The sequence below is a fragment of the Littorina saxatilis genome, linkage group LG13 (assembly GCF_037325665.1).
Source record: "Littorina saxatilis isolate snail1 linkage group LG13, US_GU_Lsax_2.0, whole genome shotgun sequence".
Taxonomy (NCBI): domain Eukaryota; kingdom Metazoa; phylum Mollusca; class Gastropoda; order Littorinimorpha; family Littorinidae; genus Littorina; species Littorina saxatilis.
Window position 1 is genome coordinate 30,761,526 of NC_090257.1, and position 13,165 is coordinate 30,774,690.

At 41.5% G+C, this 13,165-nt stretch overlaps 1 protein-coding gene across 2 annotated transcripts; it reads right to left on the reverse strand.

Annotated features, from left to right (window-relative positions):
• Nucleotides 1-60: 60 nt before the first annotated feature.
• Nucleotides 61-11,262, reverse strand: LOC138945998 (uncharacterized). 2 transcript variants are annotated; one of them, XM_070317536.1, is made up of 6 exons: nt 10,690-11,262; nt 8,718-8,917; nt 7,167-7,210; nt 5,928-6,051; nt 4,312-4,601; nt 61-3,458 (listed from the first exon to the last, which is right to left on the reverse strand). In XM_070317536.1, the coding sequence occupies exons 1-6, from the start codon at nt 10,761-10,763 to the stop codon at nt 3,267-3,269; spliced, it is 924 nt and encodes a 307-aa protein (XP_070173637.1). In that variant the 5' UTR covers nt 10,764-11,262; the 3' UTR covers nt 61-3,266. The 2 variants fall into 2 exon arrangements, with proteins under 2 accessions (XP_070173637.1, XP_070173638.1); XM_070317537.1 differs by having other exon boundaries at nt 8,718-9,444; nt 10,223-11,262.
• Nucleotides 11,263-13,165: the final 1,903 nt, after the last annotated feature.

Sequence of the window (13,165 nt, forward strand, 5' to 3'; positions counted from 1 at the left end):
GATCATTCCATTCATAAGACACATCTTCACTTTCACATCTGTAGTAATGCCACACAGAAATTAACAAAAACCAAAATCAGTTTATTTCAATACTGCATATAACAATCAAGGAAAAAGAAACATTCATCCATCTACATGTTAGGCAGAATTAAACATATCATGACTAAACCACAAAACAAAAACATCTGACAGTGCATGGAAAACCCCAGTTTATCCTCAGTACATACTGACCCATGTCAAAAATAAACCATCTCTTCACACGTGTGTATATCATGTAAATTGGGTCCAGTCAAATTTCAGTCTGACAGGGACCTAATTTTCCACTGCTCATGATGACAAAGTCACAGACAAACTTCAATCTCCAAACACTTTTGCATTTGCTGTTTCCTTGGGAAGAATTTTGAGAACTTATAATTTATGTGACGCTATAATTTCTAAAGTGGGACGCAATGAGCCGGGAAAAGATGATTCAATTCAAAAATGATTCATTCATGAAACTCCACTAAAACATTGTTTTTTTTGTGTGTGTTTTTTTTACAAAAATAAGTGTACTACAGAAACAGTCACTGGCTGTGACAAACTTGTAAGAGGAGAGGGGGGGGGGGGGGGGAGGAGGGCCCGGGCACTTAATACAATAAAATGACATTTATGGTCACATGTAGCCAGACTGTAGCAAATGCTACATTTTCTGAACACTTGTCTTCCGAACGTACAGTTGCTGTACTAAATCATCAGATCAAGTAAAGAGAAATAAGAGAAACAAACTTTTCTTTCTGTTTGTAAGTTCTATATTCAGCTTGATCTTTGTTAGAACAGTAACTTTTTTGGCACCACAAAATATAAGTATATATGTACACAAAATGTAATATCCACTGGCAAGAACACAAAATGTAAAATTGCACAACCTTTTTATCCATAATGATTATTCTGACAAAAAAATACTGTGCATAATACTGAAAATATGGATCTGTTGCCACCATATTATATGAATACCACAGCCTACTGTTGAAGAACACTGGACCATCAGAAACAGTTGCATAGCAGCTTACCAGCTGTCACAAGCTTCATTCTTCACATATCTTTAGAATGAATGTTTTCTGACTTGAACACTTTCCCATCTTTATATAAAGTTACCTCACATTTATCACATTTATTAAAGGCACTTCAAATATTGGTGTATAACACTTATCATCCTATTCCTATTGACCAAAATCTCTAAATGCTTCCCTTCTTAGCTTTGTGCCAATGCATAGGTACAGTCACCAGTTAGTCAAGCAAAACTTATATACAACATTGATATCCTAATCAACATAATATCCATGGTTCCACCAATAAGCCTACTGTCACTGGTTAGCAAAGCAAAATGGTTAATGCATCATTCATCCTTGTATCCATGAAACCATCCCAAAACACGGTATGGTTCCACCCAAAAGCACTGTCACTGGTTACCCAAGCAAAATGTTCAATCCATCATCCATTATTTTGTACTGTACTTTCCAGTGTCAATTCAATGAATTAACACACTATCACCGGTTATAGCCAAGCAAAATACTGAATGCATCACCCATCATTATTAATACCCATGTTTCCATCCAGAAACGCACTGTCAGCAGTTAGTTAGCCCAGCAAAACATTGAATGCAAAATCAATCCTCATCCATCACAATATCCACCATTGGATCCAGGAACATACAGTCAGCAGTTTGTTTGTTTATTTGTTGCTTAACGTCCAGCCGACTACGCAGAGCCATATCAGGATGAGGAAGGGGGGGATGAAGGGGGCCACTTGTCAAGCGATTCCTGTTTACAAATGCACTAACCCATTACTTGTGTCCCAGCAGGCTTTAGTAAAACTAAATTAATACCTACTGGAAGATTACCAGTTTCCAGTATGTTAAAATAGGCTTAACCTATCTACTGCTGGACTTACATCAGAACACTAACAGATTAAACTATACATGAATCGCGAGACAAGCGGCAAGAGAAGAGATTTTTGGAAAAAATACAGGTGAATGAGCAAGAAGGCAGAAAAAAGAAAAGAATTCATGAAGAAAAAGAGACCATGACAGGAAAGAGGAACCAAAAATCTACCTAACAGCAAACTAGAAAGCTCCTGCGGTTCCAAAAACAGGAGGGGCCTTTAATTTCATAACCGCAGTGCCCCACTGCGGGACAGTCAGCAGTTAAAGCTGAAGAGAAGCGATAAAACTAATTTATTGGCTTTTGAAAGAAGGGGACACAATGCAGCTAAGATCCATCTTTGACTTCACTGGATGGATACTGTCCCCTGAAGTGCGCCTGTGTATTTCCCCAACTGTCCTTCCCAAGTGTTCCCTGCATGCCAGTATAAAAAGCCTGAGCTGGTCAGCGAGGTATCAGTTCAACTTCAGTAACCATGCTGCACAGTGCACAAAAGAATTTTCCACCATGGCTTGCTTTCCACAAAAGTGACAGAATCAAGGTTTGCAGTCAGACTGAGAATTTGTGACAACCGCTCAGTTTTTTTGTTTTTTTATAGTCAGGCATGGGAATTGATTGAAAGAAAAATCTCGGAAAACTAGGGGGGTCCCCCGGAATTTTTCTGAAGTCTAGTTTAAAACCTGTGCAATCTGGTGCATTCTGGGCGTATGTTTCATGAATTTTACACAGCAAACAACCTTACCAAATTTAATACATGTTTTGTATTGCCAGTAACCAACGATCATATTTTTCTCTCAGAAATGTTAACCTTTTCTCGGAAATCCTCAGCTCAAAGGAGAATTTCCATGCCTGATAGTGCACGCGCCCATTATGAGACTTAGGTAGGACAGGTCGGACATGCACAGGCACATCAGGGACAATCCAGATATTTAGATAACACAGACCAAGTTTCCACATCATACCTACATTTACATGTACCGGTCTTGGATACATCTAGATCTCTCTAGTATCCAGGGTAGTCAAAGATGGATAGGGGCTGCGTTGTTCCCCCTCTTTCTATTAAAAGCCAATTAATTAGTTTTATCGGTACTCTTCAGCTTTAATTAGCCAAGCGAAATGCTGAACACTGTGACAATCCATCCAAATATCCACGTTGGTTGCATGTTATTATTTTTTATCGTCTCTTCAGCTGATATATATATCCAAACATCCAAGGTTCCATCAAAAGAGCCAGGTACATCAACCAGTGCACTTTCTCACTTTTGCAATCCTGGGGGAGGGGGGGGGGTTTAGGAAAAGAAAGACCAATCTTCTGTTTCTGTTCAAGTACATCGACCAGTGCAAGCCCTAGTCCCCAACCACGCTGACGTCACAAGCATCATCAACACGGATGCCGGTGGTTCCGTCCAGGAAGGTGTGGATGTAGGCATGCTCTAGGCAGAGGAAGTTGCCGCGGTCAAGCTGACCCCACTTGAAGTAGGGCTCCGCTTTGTTGTTGTCCAGGTAGAACAGAACGCGCACCTCCTCACCTTTACAATCCTGGGGGGGTAAGAAAAGAGGTTATTAAGCTTCTGTTTCGGTTCCAGTAAATGTGTGAATTATACAGAATTATAGGATCTCAAAAAATCTCCAGTTATTGACTACACACGGAAGACATCGTGGGGCCGTGCGGACCCATGCTTCTCAAAGATGCACGCTTTTTCTTCTTTGAAAAACATGGGTCCGCACGGCCCCATGATGTTTGAAGTCTAAATTTGACCTTTAGGTGCCCGAGGCATTCTTAATAGCTCATTAAAAAATTCCAACTAGTTTAAGAGATATTTGCAATTAAACACCCTTCTGGGTCCACACGTACCCATGACCACCAGAGAAGGTTAAAGCTCGACCTCCTCTACAAAACCTTCCCAACTGTGGTTCCACAGCCTTTATCAGCTAAGCTGTCAATACAAGACCTCATGCTAGCGGTGGTTTGTTCAGCGGAGTCAATTAGGCGTTTATAGTAGTGCCAAGACTGTTTGTTTATCTAGCGCGCCCATGCTATCGCCGACTTCCGACAGCTCCTGCATTGTAAATCTCCTTGTCCCAGGAGCTGTCAGAAGTCGGCGCTAGCTGGCTCCACTGTGACAGAATAAAAACATCTTGACCCCATTATTGTTTGCGCTCATAATTAAACTCATTATTTGAAGAAGAACAAACCTTGATAGTGTAATAACGTCCACAATATCAATAGTTGGAACACGTACACTGATATCAGGCTTGGTAAAAAACACTTTTTCAGCAGAAATTTACAGTTACAATTCCTTACTGTCTTGAAGATCCAGGAAGCACATACAGCAGTTAAAAGCGTAATACAACATACAGAAAATCCCTGAAAACAAACATTCACACTTACTTCAAGGTACCATGCGTTGCGGAAAACATAAGGATGAGGCCTTGCGAGTCGAGCCAAGAAGACAGTGGAGGTCATTAAGACAGGGTCAAGGTCTTCCTCGCAGGTCACGTCCTTCAACTTGGTGATGATCCTCTTGTCAGGATGGAGACTCAGCGTCTCGTGGTATGCCTCATCCCATGTCAAGGCAGCCTTGCGGGATCTGCGGATTGGCAGAGCTTGGTTCGGATCCATGGCGCGAGCAAAATCCAAGAACATCTTTCCAGCCTCCCAGTCTGATTCAGTCTGGCTCTCTGGAATTATAGAGGTGCAAGTCTGTACTTTGACGCATCATGATACAACACGGATACTCTTGCTAAAGAAGGTGAGCATTTAACTACCGGTATAAATGTGGGTGTCGTTTAGCCTTAGGAAGTCAGCGAAATGCCAAAACTTATTTCAAATCACCTCAAACTTTGCTGTCAGTTTGACAGATTTGCATTTTTTTTTCATTGCGGGGAAAAGGTAATGTGATATGCCATCAGGAAAACCTGAAATAAAAAATAAAATAAAAATATGGCTGAAACGTTTATATCGAATTCCCGAAATGCAAATAAATCCTGGCAACAATTCCCTGCTATATATACATGTATCTGCATAACCAATGATTGCATAATCTGGTAATGTCCAGTATTTTGTATGCTAAAATCTGTCAGACCTATAATTATAGACCTTTAAATCGGTAGATCTTTGAAATCTGTGACCTAATTTGTCTGTGATCTGATTTGCTTGAACAATTACTTTTGCCCACAGACTGGTTTTTGCAAGGATTCCTTATTGTTTAGAAGTACCAGCACAGACAATGGCAATTGCAGGTACACTGTACTGTGCTACTATCAGCCATTGAAACAAACAGGCAAAACTGTTCCATAACAAAGCAACAGCATCTCCTGTCTTTTACTTTCTCAATAATAAGTGGATAGCTTCCTAGAACTTGCACAGAACTTCCGACACAAGTATACTGCTGTTGTTTCTTCAACAGATGCCCGAGATCTTTCTTTCTTTATTTGGTGTTTAACGTCGTTTTCAACCACAAAGGTTATATCGCGACGGGGAGAGGGGGGGAGATGGGATAGAGCCACTTGTCAATTGTTTCTTGTTCACAAAAGCACTAATCAAATTTGCTCCAGGGGCTTGCAACGTAGTACAATATATGACCTTACTGGGAGAATGCAAGTTTCCAGTACAAAGGACTTAACATTTCTTACATACTGCTTGACTAAAATCTTTACAAACATTGACTATATTCTATACAAGAAACACTTAACAAGGGTAAAAGGAGAAACAGAATCCGTTAGTCGCCTCTTACGACATGCTGGGGAGCATCGGGTAAATTCTTCCCCCTAACTCGCGGGGGGTTGCCCGAGATCAATAACCCGGGCTGACGTGCACGAACCAAAAGTGGGTGCCACCCAAATGGGAGGGAACAAACCGCGGGGTCTGATTCGTTGAAATCACAACAAAGATCAATTTCAACCAATCCAACACCTCGGCTGACTAGCTCCCACCCGATTGGTAACTTTCTCATGCACCCCGGCCCGGAAATCAACCAGAAAATTTACCCCATGCGCTCCACTCACTTTCGACTTTCTTGCAGTGCTGTTTGTGTTGCGGCCAGTCTTCTCGCTGACAGTCCTTAGAACAGTACGACGCTCTGGCACAACGCCCACAAATCTTCAGAGATGCACTTGCAGTTTTGCATTTCTGGGGAACACAGTGAAATAAAACATTCAAAAATGGAGAAGAAACTCATGCAGAACAAAGATTGTTTTCTTGAGACAACGAAAAAGAAGTTAAACAGAAATATGAAGAATCACAATGTCACATTACATCTCTTTAGGTGGAGAAATGGACTTATCGTTGATAGAGAATTGCAGAAGTTATCATTGGTACTGCAATATACGTCTTGGAATGGTAGTGGAACTTGGTGTTTGTGTGCATGTTTTCTGGTGGAGTGAGGGGGCGGGGGGGTCGCAAAGAGTCCACTGTTTCCCTCATTTCAAAAGAATGTAAAGATTGACAATCTGGGTTACAATCATTTGTGTAAAGTGGGTTTTCAGAAATGGAATGAATTGTTCAAAATCACATTTGTCAGATAAAGTCACACTTCATGTCTAATGGAAGTGCTGAACATTTTCTTAATATCTCATGACAATTCAAAATTTTCATCATAATGCATTTGGAACGACTTTATTAATGCTTGATGGGTAGACAGTCCGAATAAATTTAAAAACAAGAAGAGCAAACGCTCGATCGAGTCACTTTCGCAGTTCTGAATATTATATGAGGCATCAGATGGACAGGAAGAAATTGCTATTCACAACACAATGAGTCACGTTCACATAAAATTTGAGCCCGGTCACTTTTATAGTTTCCGAGAAAAGCCCAACGTTAAGTTGTGTGTTGCCGAACAGAAAAGGCTAGTTATCTCCCTTGTTTTTCTGATAACGTTCGTAAAAGGCTACAGATGTAAATACTTTGATGTAAAGAATAATCCTACAAAGTTTCAATCACATCCGATGAACTTTGTCAAAGATATAAAATGTCTAATTTTTCCTTTGACGCTGACCTGTGACCTTGAAAAAGGTCAAAGGTCAACGAAACCATCGTTAAAGTGTAGAGGTCATTGGAGGTCACGACTAAACAAAATATGAGCCCGATCGCTTTGATAGTTTCCGAGAAAAGTCCAACGTTAAGGTGGTGTCTACGGACGGCCGGCCGGCCGGCCGGCCGGCCAGCCGGCCGGCCGGACAGACTAACACTGACCGATTACATAGAGTCACTTTTTCTCAAGTGACTCAAAAACGATACTTGGATACCTTGCATAGTTCAATCATATCCTTTCCACTGCTATTTCCGAGACCTGCACAAACGTCAAATTATGACAATATTAATACATGAGCACAAGTCAAATGACAGAAAATGGCAAATAAATGTGTTATGTCAACATTGAAAATGAAAGCACAGTATCAGCAAATGACAACACAAGAAGAGCAAACGCTCGATCGAGTCACTTTCGCAGTTCTGAATATTATATGAGGCATCAGATGGACAGGAAGAAATTGCTATTCACAACACAATGAGTCACGTTCACATAAAATTTGAGCCCGGTCACTTTTATAGTTTCCGAGAAAAGCCCAACGTTAAGTTGTGTGTTGCCGAACAGAAAAGGCTAGTTATCTCCCTTGTTTTTCTGATAACGTTCGTAAAAGGCTACAGATGTAAATACTTTGATGTAAAGAATAATCCTACAAAGTTTCAATCACATCCGATGAACTTTGTCAAAGATATAAAATGTCTCATTTTTCCTTTGACGCTGACCTGTGACCTTGAAAAAGGTCAAAGGTCAACGAAACCATCGTTAAAGTGTAGAGGTCATTGGAGGTCACGACTAAACAAAATATGAGCCCGATCGCTTTGATAGTTTCCGAGAAAAGTCCAACGTTAAGGTGGTGTCTACGGACGGCCGGCCGGACAGACTAACACTGACCGATTACATAGAGTCACTTTTTCTCAAGTGACTCAAAAACACAAAAGCCCAGTCCAACGAGTATCTGGAGAATTCAACTTTCAAAATCGCTAACTTCAGCTCCAGTACAGGTGGGGCCTGTAGCTCAATCCGCAGTGCGGAGGTTTTGTAACCAGTCTGCTGCTATCGGTCTGGGTTCAAGGCCAAGCTACAGCGAGAAATTTTCTGTATTTCTCAGTCGAACATTTAGTGCAGTGCGAATGGAACCCCACTATCATCATTGCAAATACAAGCGAAAAGAGTGATGTGCACATAAAAAAGCTCATGTTTCCAGCTGAAGTTTAGGAAACACACAGACACCTAGCACACATACTCATAGACGGTGGCGACATGCTGCCAACATGGCAGGGTATAAACAATGTGCAACGCAAAACGCTCACCTTAAAATGACCCTCAGAGGAATGAATACGAACAAGAGACTGCAGGTAAGAAGAACAAGAACAAGATATTACAATGAAAATGTACTCACCGGGGCAGATACATGGACAATAAATTGCCACCACAGAATGGATCCACTTTCATCCACATTTTAAATTTAAATTAAAACTTTAACAAAAAATTCATCGTTCATGTTTCTGGTGAAAACATTTTTATTGGTGTCTTGTTCCTCAGAGGAATGATTATTCAGGTGAGCTTAAAAGCTGAGGAATAAAGAAAAACATACACACACACACAAAAACACCGAATTCTTTAACTTTTTCAACTTATGAATCTACATTTCCAAAACCCACACCCATCCCTCAAAGTGTGGATGAAAGTGGCTCCATTCTGTGGTGGCACACCTCCACATACTTCAAATTAGAAAAAAAAGCAAATACAAAGTATCAACTGTAGGTGTAACCTTCATGATTGCTGATAGCCTGTGCAGTAACCTGTTGGCACAAGTCCTTGTGGTTGCGCCAGTCTGCACGCTGGCAATCTTTGGAGCAGTAGTAGACGCGGAAACAGCGCCCGCATCTCTGGAGGTTGCTGGTGTTTCTGCACAGCTGATTGGTACAGGTCCGTCCACACGTGTCCATGGTCAGAACGCTCACATAGGGGCTGCAAATTGCAACGGTCAATATAATAAAGTCATAATAAAGTCTTCTAGTTCTATATTATATGTGACCCTCCACCACGGAATGAGTCGTATGTCACCTTTGCATGATTTTGTATATATATTTTTACATTTTCTCAAGTTAAAGAGTTTTTCATGCTCTCTGAAGGGTTTACTTTAAGAAGGAGTGGTGCTATTAGTAACTTGCTGCTTTCATAAAGAGAAATTATTCTTGAAAGGTAGGTATCTTCTAGCTGACCACGTTTTGGCACAGGCTCATTTGTATGATTTGCCTTGATTAGATTTTATTGTCCAAATTAGGGAATTGCTTGCAAAGTGCGTCACTACATAGGATATATATATATATATATATATATTCCAAAAATTGTTTCAACATTAATTATAACAGTAACACAAATCAAATGTTACAAAAAACAAACATTATACATCAATTCAAGTGCACTTTGAACGATACGCTTGCATAAATTATTGACTTAATGTTTAATGACACCTGCATTTTCAGTGTCTTTAACTCTCTTCATGCCACCGGCGGTAGCGTCCGCCAGCCTTTGAGTCTATACCACTGCACCACCGTCGGTAGCTACCGCCGAGAAAATGTAGGTCGTGAACTGGCTCATTTGCATACTGACCTCTAGTACAATGCTTACAATTACGCATGCGTACTGAATAAAACCGTTTTAACTTCCTTCCTCTTCATTCAAATTGCGGGAGCGTGCTTGTTTTCGGGTGAAAACTACAAAAGAAGATTCGTTTGTGGCGATTTGTGGTCTGGAGACGTAATGGCCGCCGGCGACGCTTTTTGGGCAGAGTTGTTAGGCAATAATGACAGCGACGACGATGCTTTTGAAGGATTTTCTTTGGAAGAGGTCGCCGAATCGGAAAGAATAAGGATCTTGAAAGATGAGGAAACTGCACAAGCGATCAGAGTTTTGCAAGCACCAGAGCCAGAGTCTGATTCCGATGAAGAAGACGACGAAGTGATCGGAGATCCGAAAATCGGTGCTTACGATTGTGACTGGTTACGAGTTCTGTGAGTTTCAACATTTTTATTTTCGCTGTGTGACCGTGTCGTCTTCTGCTACCCAAGTTTGAGCATCAATGTCTTGTACATTCATTTTGTCATTCTCACAAAAAATTTCAGGGCAATGCAATGAAAACTTTTTTTTAAATGATTTTTTTAATTTGGTAGGTGGTTAAATGACCAATTTTCCCAAAAACGCTTGGTTTACAGGTACAGGTACGTGAGGAAGAGTGTAAAATTACATGGCGTGAGGAGAGTTAATTATTACCTTTCCTTTAAAGTTTATTTTTTATTTTTTTATATATTGTCTATCTTCTCACTTTCCCCGCCCGTTGCCAACAGTTAATCTTTTCTCCATCACAAGATGTGATCTGTGCCGAAACTTACTTGACAATCATGATCTTTTCACTTTCCGTGGTCTTCCTCGAGATTTAGATCTAAACGCCCCTGGCAGTTTCGGAAAGGAGAGAACTGAGAAACAAAGTTCAACCCAGTTTTACAATGCAAAAACAGTGTTGTATGTGGGGGTGGGGTAGGAAAACGTAACATATATATATAAGCATAAACAGTGACGCGCTGCTCTGACAAACCCTGTGAACGTTTTCCCCATCACTTAGCAGTTGTAAAGACTAAAGGCAAGACAAAAATCGGGCATGATACGCACGGTATGTTTACACTTGCGCGAAGTTGCATGCGTGAAAAAACAGCACGCTGTCTATGAACGAGCTTACTTACTTATCTCCATTCATCACACCATTCATAGTTTTCTTCCAACTTTCCATGCTGGCCTTTTTGTCGAATGCGTGCATTTTCGTTTCTCTACTGACTCCGTCTCCGCTTCTCGTCGTTGCAGGCTCAGTATCACTCGGCTTGCCGTTCTGCTCAAGCGCTTGGTACGCGAGAGTACCGTCCCTTTGATAGAGCCTCGAAATGAGTCTTTAAACCACAGGCACCTGATGGCGACAGGCATTCTGATATTGATGGGGAAACGGCTCTTGGTCTTCAAATTCGGTTACGACCAACAAGTATTCCCAAAACAGCGGTTAAACAGTTCAATTTTCAAACACTCATTGTGTTTTTCTGTTTATCTTTTTTTTTGTGTGCAATGTTTGACGGGATTCCGCCGTTTTTCAGTGGTCGCGACTGACTCACTGCGGGCTTCACAGATTTGCAGGCCGACAATTTCTCAGTGTATGATAGTCCTTCATGTTGCTATCGCTCTGACCGCCACACCATATGTGACCTTTGCCACACAACACGGTGGAAAATACACTTTGTCAGTGAGTGAACTTGTGAAGTAAAAGGTCACAGTCGACTAGTCGTGCCGCAAGGCCCGCGATCGTGGCCACACTCAGTGTTCACACGCCCCCCCCCCCCCCCCCCCCACCCTCCCGGCTCCGGACCCCCCCCCCCCACCCCTCCCGGTTCCGGACCCCACCCCCCCCCCCTCCTCCTCCGCCCACCCCGCCTCTGACACAATGTGGTTTTGTCTGTATGATAGTTGTATGAATGTGAATCAGTGAAATTAATTCAGGATGAAACGTCCCACTGATTTTGCAAGTAGTAAAATTTATATTAAAAGTCCTAGGTGTTTGTTTTTTTTGCCACTAAGGACTTGAGTCCACTTTAAAAAAAAAAAATTAAAAAAAAAAAGATTTTGCAGGGGTTAGGCCAGCAGGCTCTATAGCTCATTTACGTTTTGGTATCATGGTGTCCAAGCGGTAAGATTGATATGGGTGGACTGGGTGGCCGAGTGGTAACGCACTTGCGCTCGGAAGCGAGAGGTTGCGAGTTCGACCCTGGGTCAGGGCGTTAGCAATTTTCTCCCCCCTTTCCTAACCTAGGTGGTGGGTTCAAGTGCTAGTCTTTCGGATGAGACGAAAAACCGAGGTCCCTTCGTGTACACTACATTGGGGTGTGCACGTTAAAGATCCCACGATTGACAAAAGGGTATTTCCTGGCAAAATTGTATAGGCATAGATAAACATGTCCACCAAAATACCCGTGTGACTTGGAATAATAGGCCGTGAAAAGTAGGATATGCGCCGAAATGGCTGCGATCTGCTGGCCGATGTGAATGCGTGATGTATTGTGTAAAAAAATTCCATCTCACACGGCATAAATAAATCCCTGCGCCTTGAATATGTGCGCGATATAAATTGCATAAAAAAATTTAAAAAATAAAAAATAAAATCCCTGCGCTTAGAACTGTACCCACGGAATACGCGCGATATAAGCCTCATATTGATTGATTGATTGATATGCTCTTACCGGCGTAACACGAACTTTTTACTCCACGAAAAATTTACTCCGGAGTAAAAATTTCGTACGAAATTCTTACTCCGAGTACACCTTTCGTACAAAAAAAGAACTCCCCAAGGCACGAAAAAATTACTCCCTCCACGAAATTTTTACTCCCCATTCATTTTACTTCCAGTAAAAATCTCGTACACGAAAATGGGATGCGGGCGAAGGGATAATACCATTATGTGATCTCGCACACACGAATGTCGCGCTACCCTTGCTCCACCCTTTCCACCACCAAGACTAACAGGGGACAAGGGAGTAAAAGTTTCGTACACCTGGCATGGGAAGTTAAATTGCTCGTGTTTGGGTGGAGTACTTTATTCGTTATTTATTCGTCAGGGGAGTAACATTTTTGTACGAAATGTTTACTCGGAACTCACCTATCGCGGGGAGTAATTTTCTCGTGTAATGGGGGAGTACTCTTTTCGAAAAGGGAGTAACAATTTCGTACGAAATTTTTACTCCGGAGTAAAAATCTCGTGGGAGTAATTTTCTCGTATTACACCGGCCCTACTACGACAAGGATGTAGTGAACATGACAATTTACAAGGGAAGGAAGAGTTCTATTATTGCATTTTGTTTTGTTTGGTGGGAATTTCTTCTGAGATATTAGGGCTTACAAAGAGAGATGTCTTATTTTACAATCTATCATGCCCGAGGTGTTCGTCTATGAAAAACATAATCAGTGTTCATTCTTGTTTCTGTTAAGTTCTGTGATGATAATCATGGCCGTTTGTTACTTTGGATACGACGCCGCTCCCTGGTTTTAAGTGATTGTTAAACTAGTAATAGTCCCCCATATCTGAACGAACACACACACACACACACACACACACACACACACACACACACACACACACACACACACATACACACACACACTGACGCACATTTACCCCCCCAC

Bases quoted from the DNA above. Each gene is read 5' to 3' on its own strand.
- LOC138945998 (XM_070317536.1), bottom strand. From the start codon at position 10,763: ATGCACGCATTCGACAAAAAGGCCAGCATGGAAAGTTGGAAGAAAACT. The intron at 7,211-8,717 runs GTTACACCTACA...ACGTTTGTGCAG, and splicing joins GGCTATCAGCAATCATGAAG to GTCTCGGAAATAGCAGTGGA. The intron at 4,602-5,927 runs GTGAGTGGAGCG...CTATAATTCCAG, and splicing joins GCACTGCAAGAAAGTCGAAA to AGAGCCAGACTGAATCAGAC.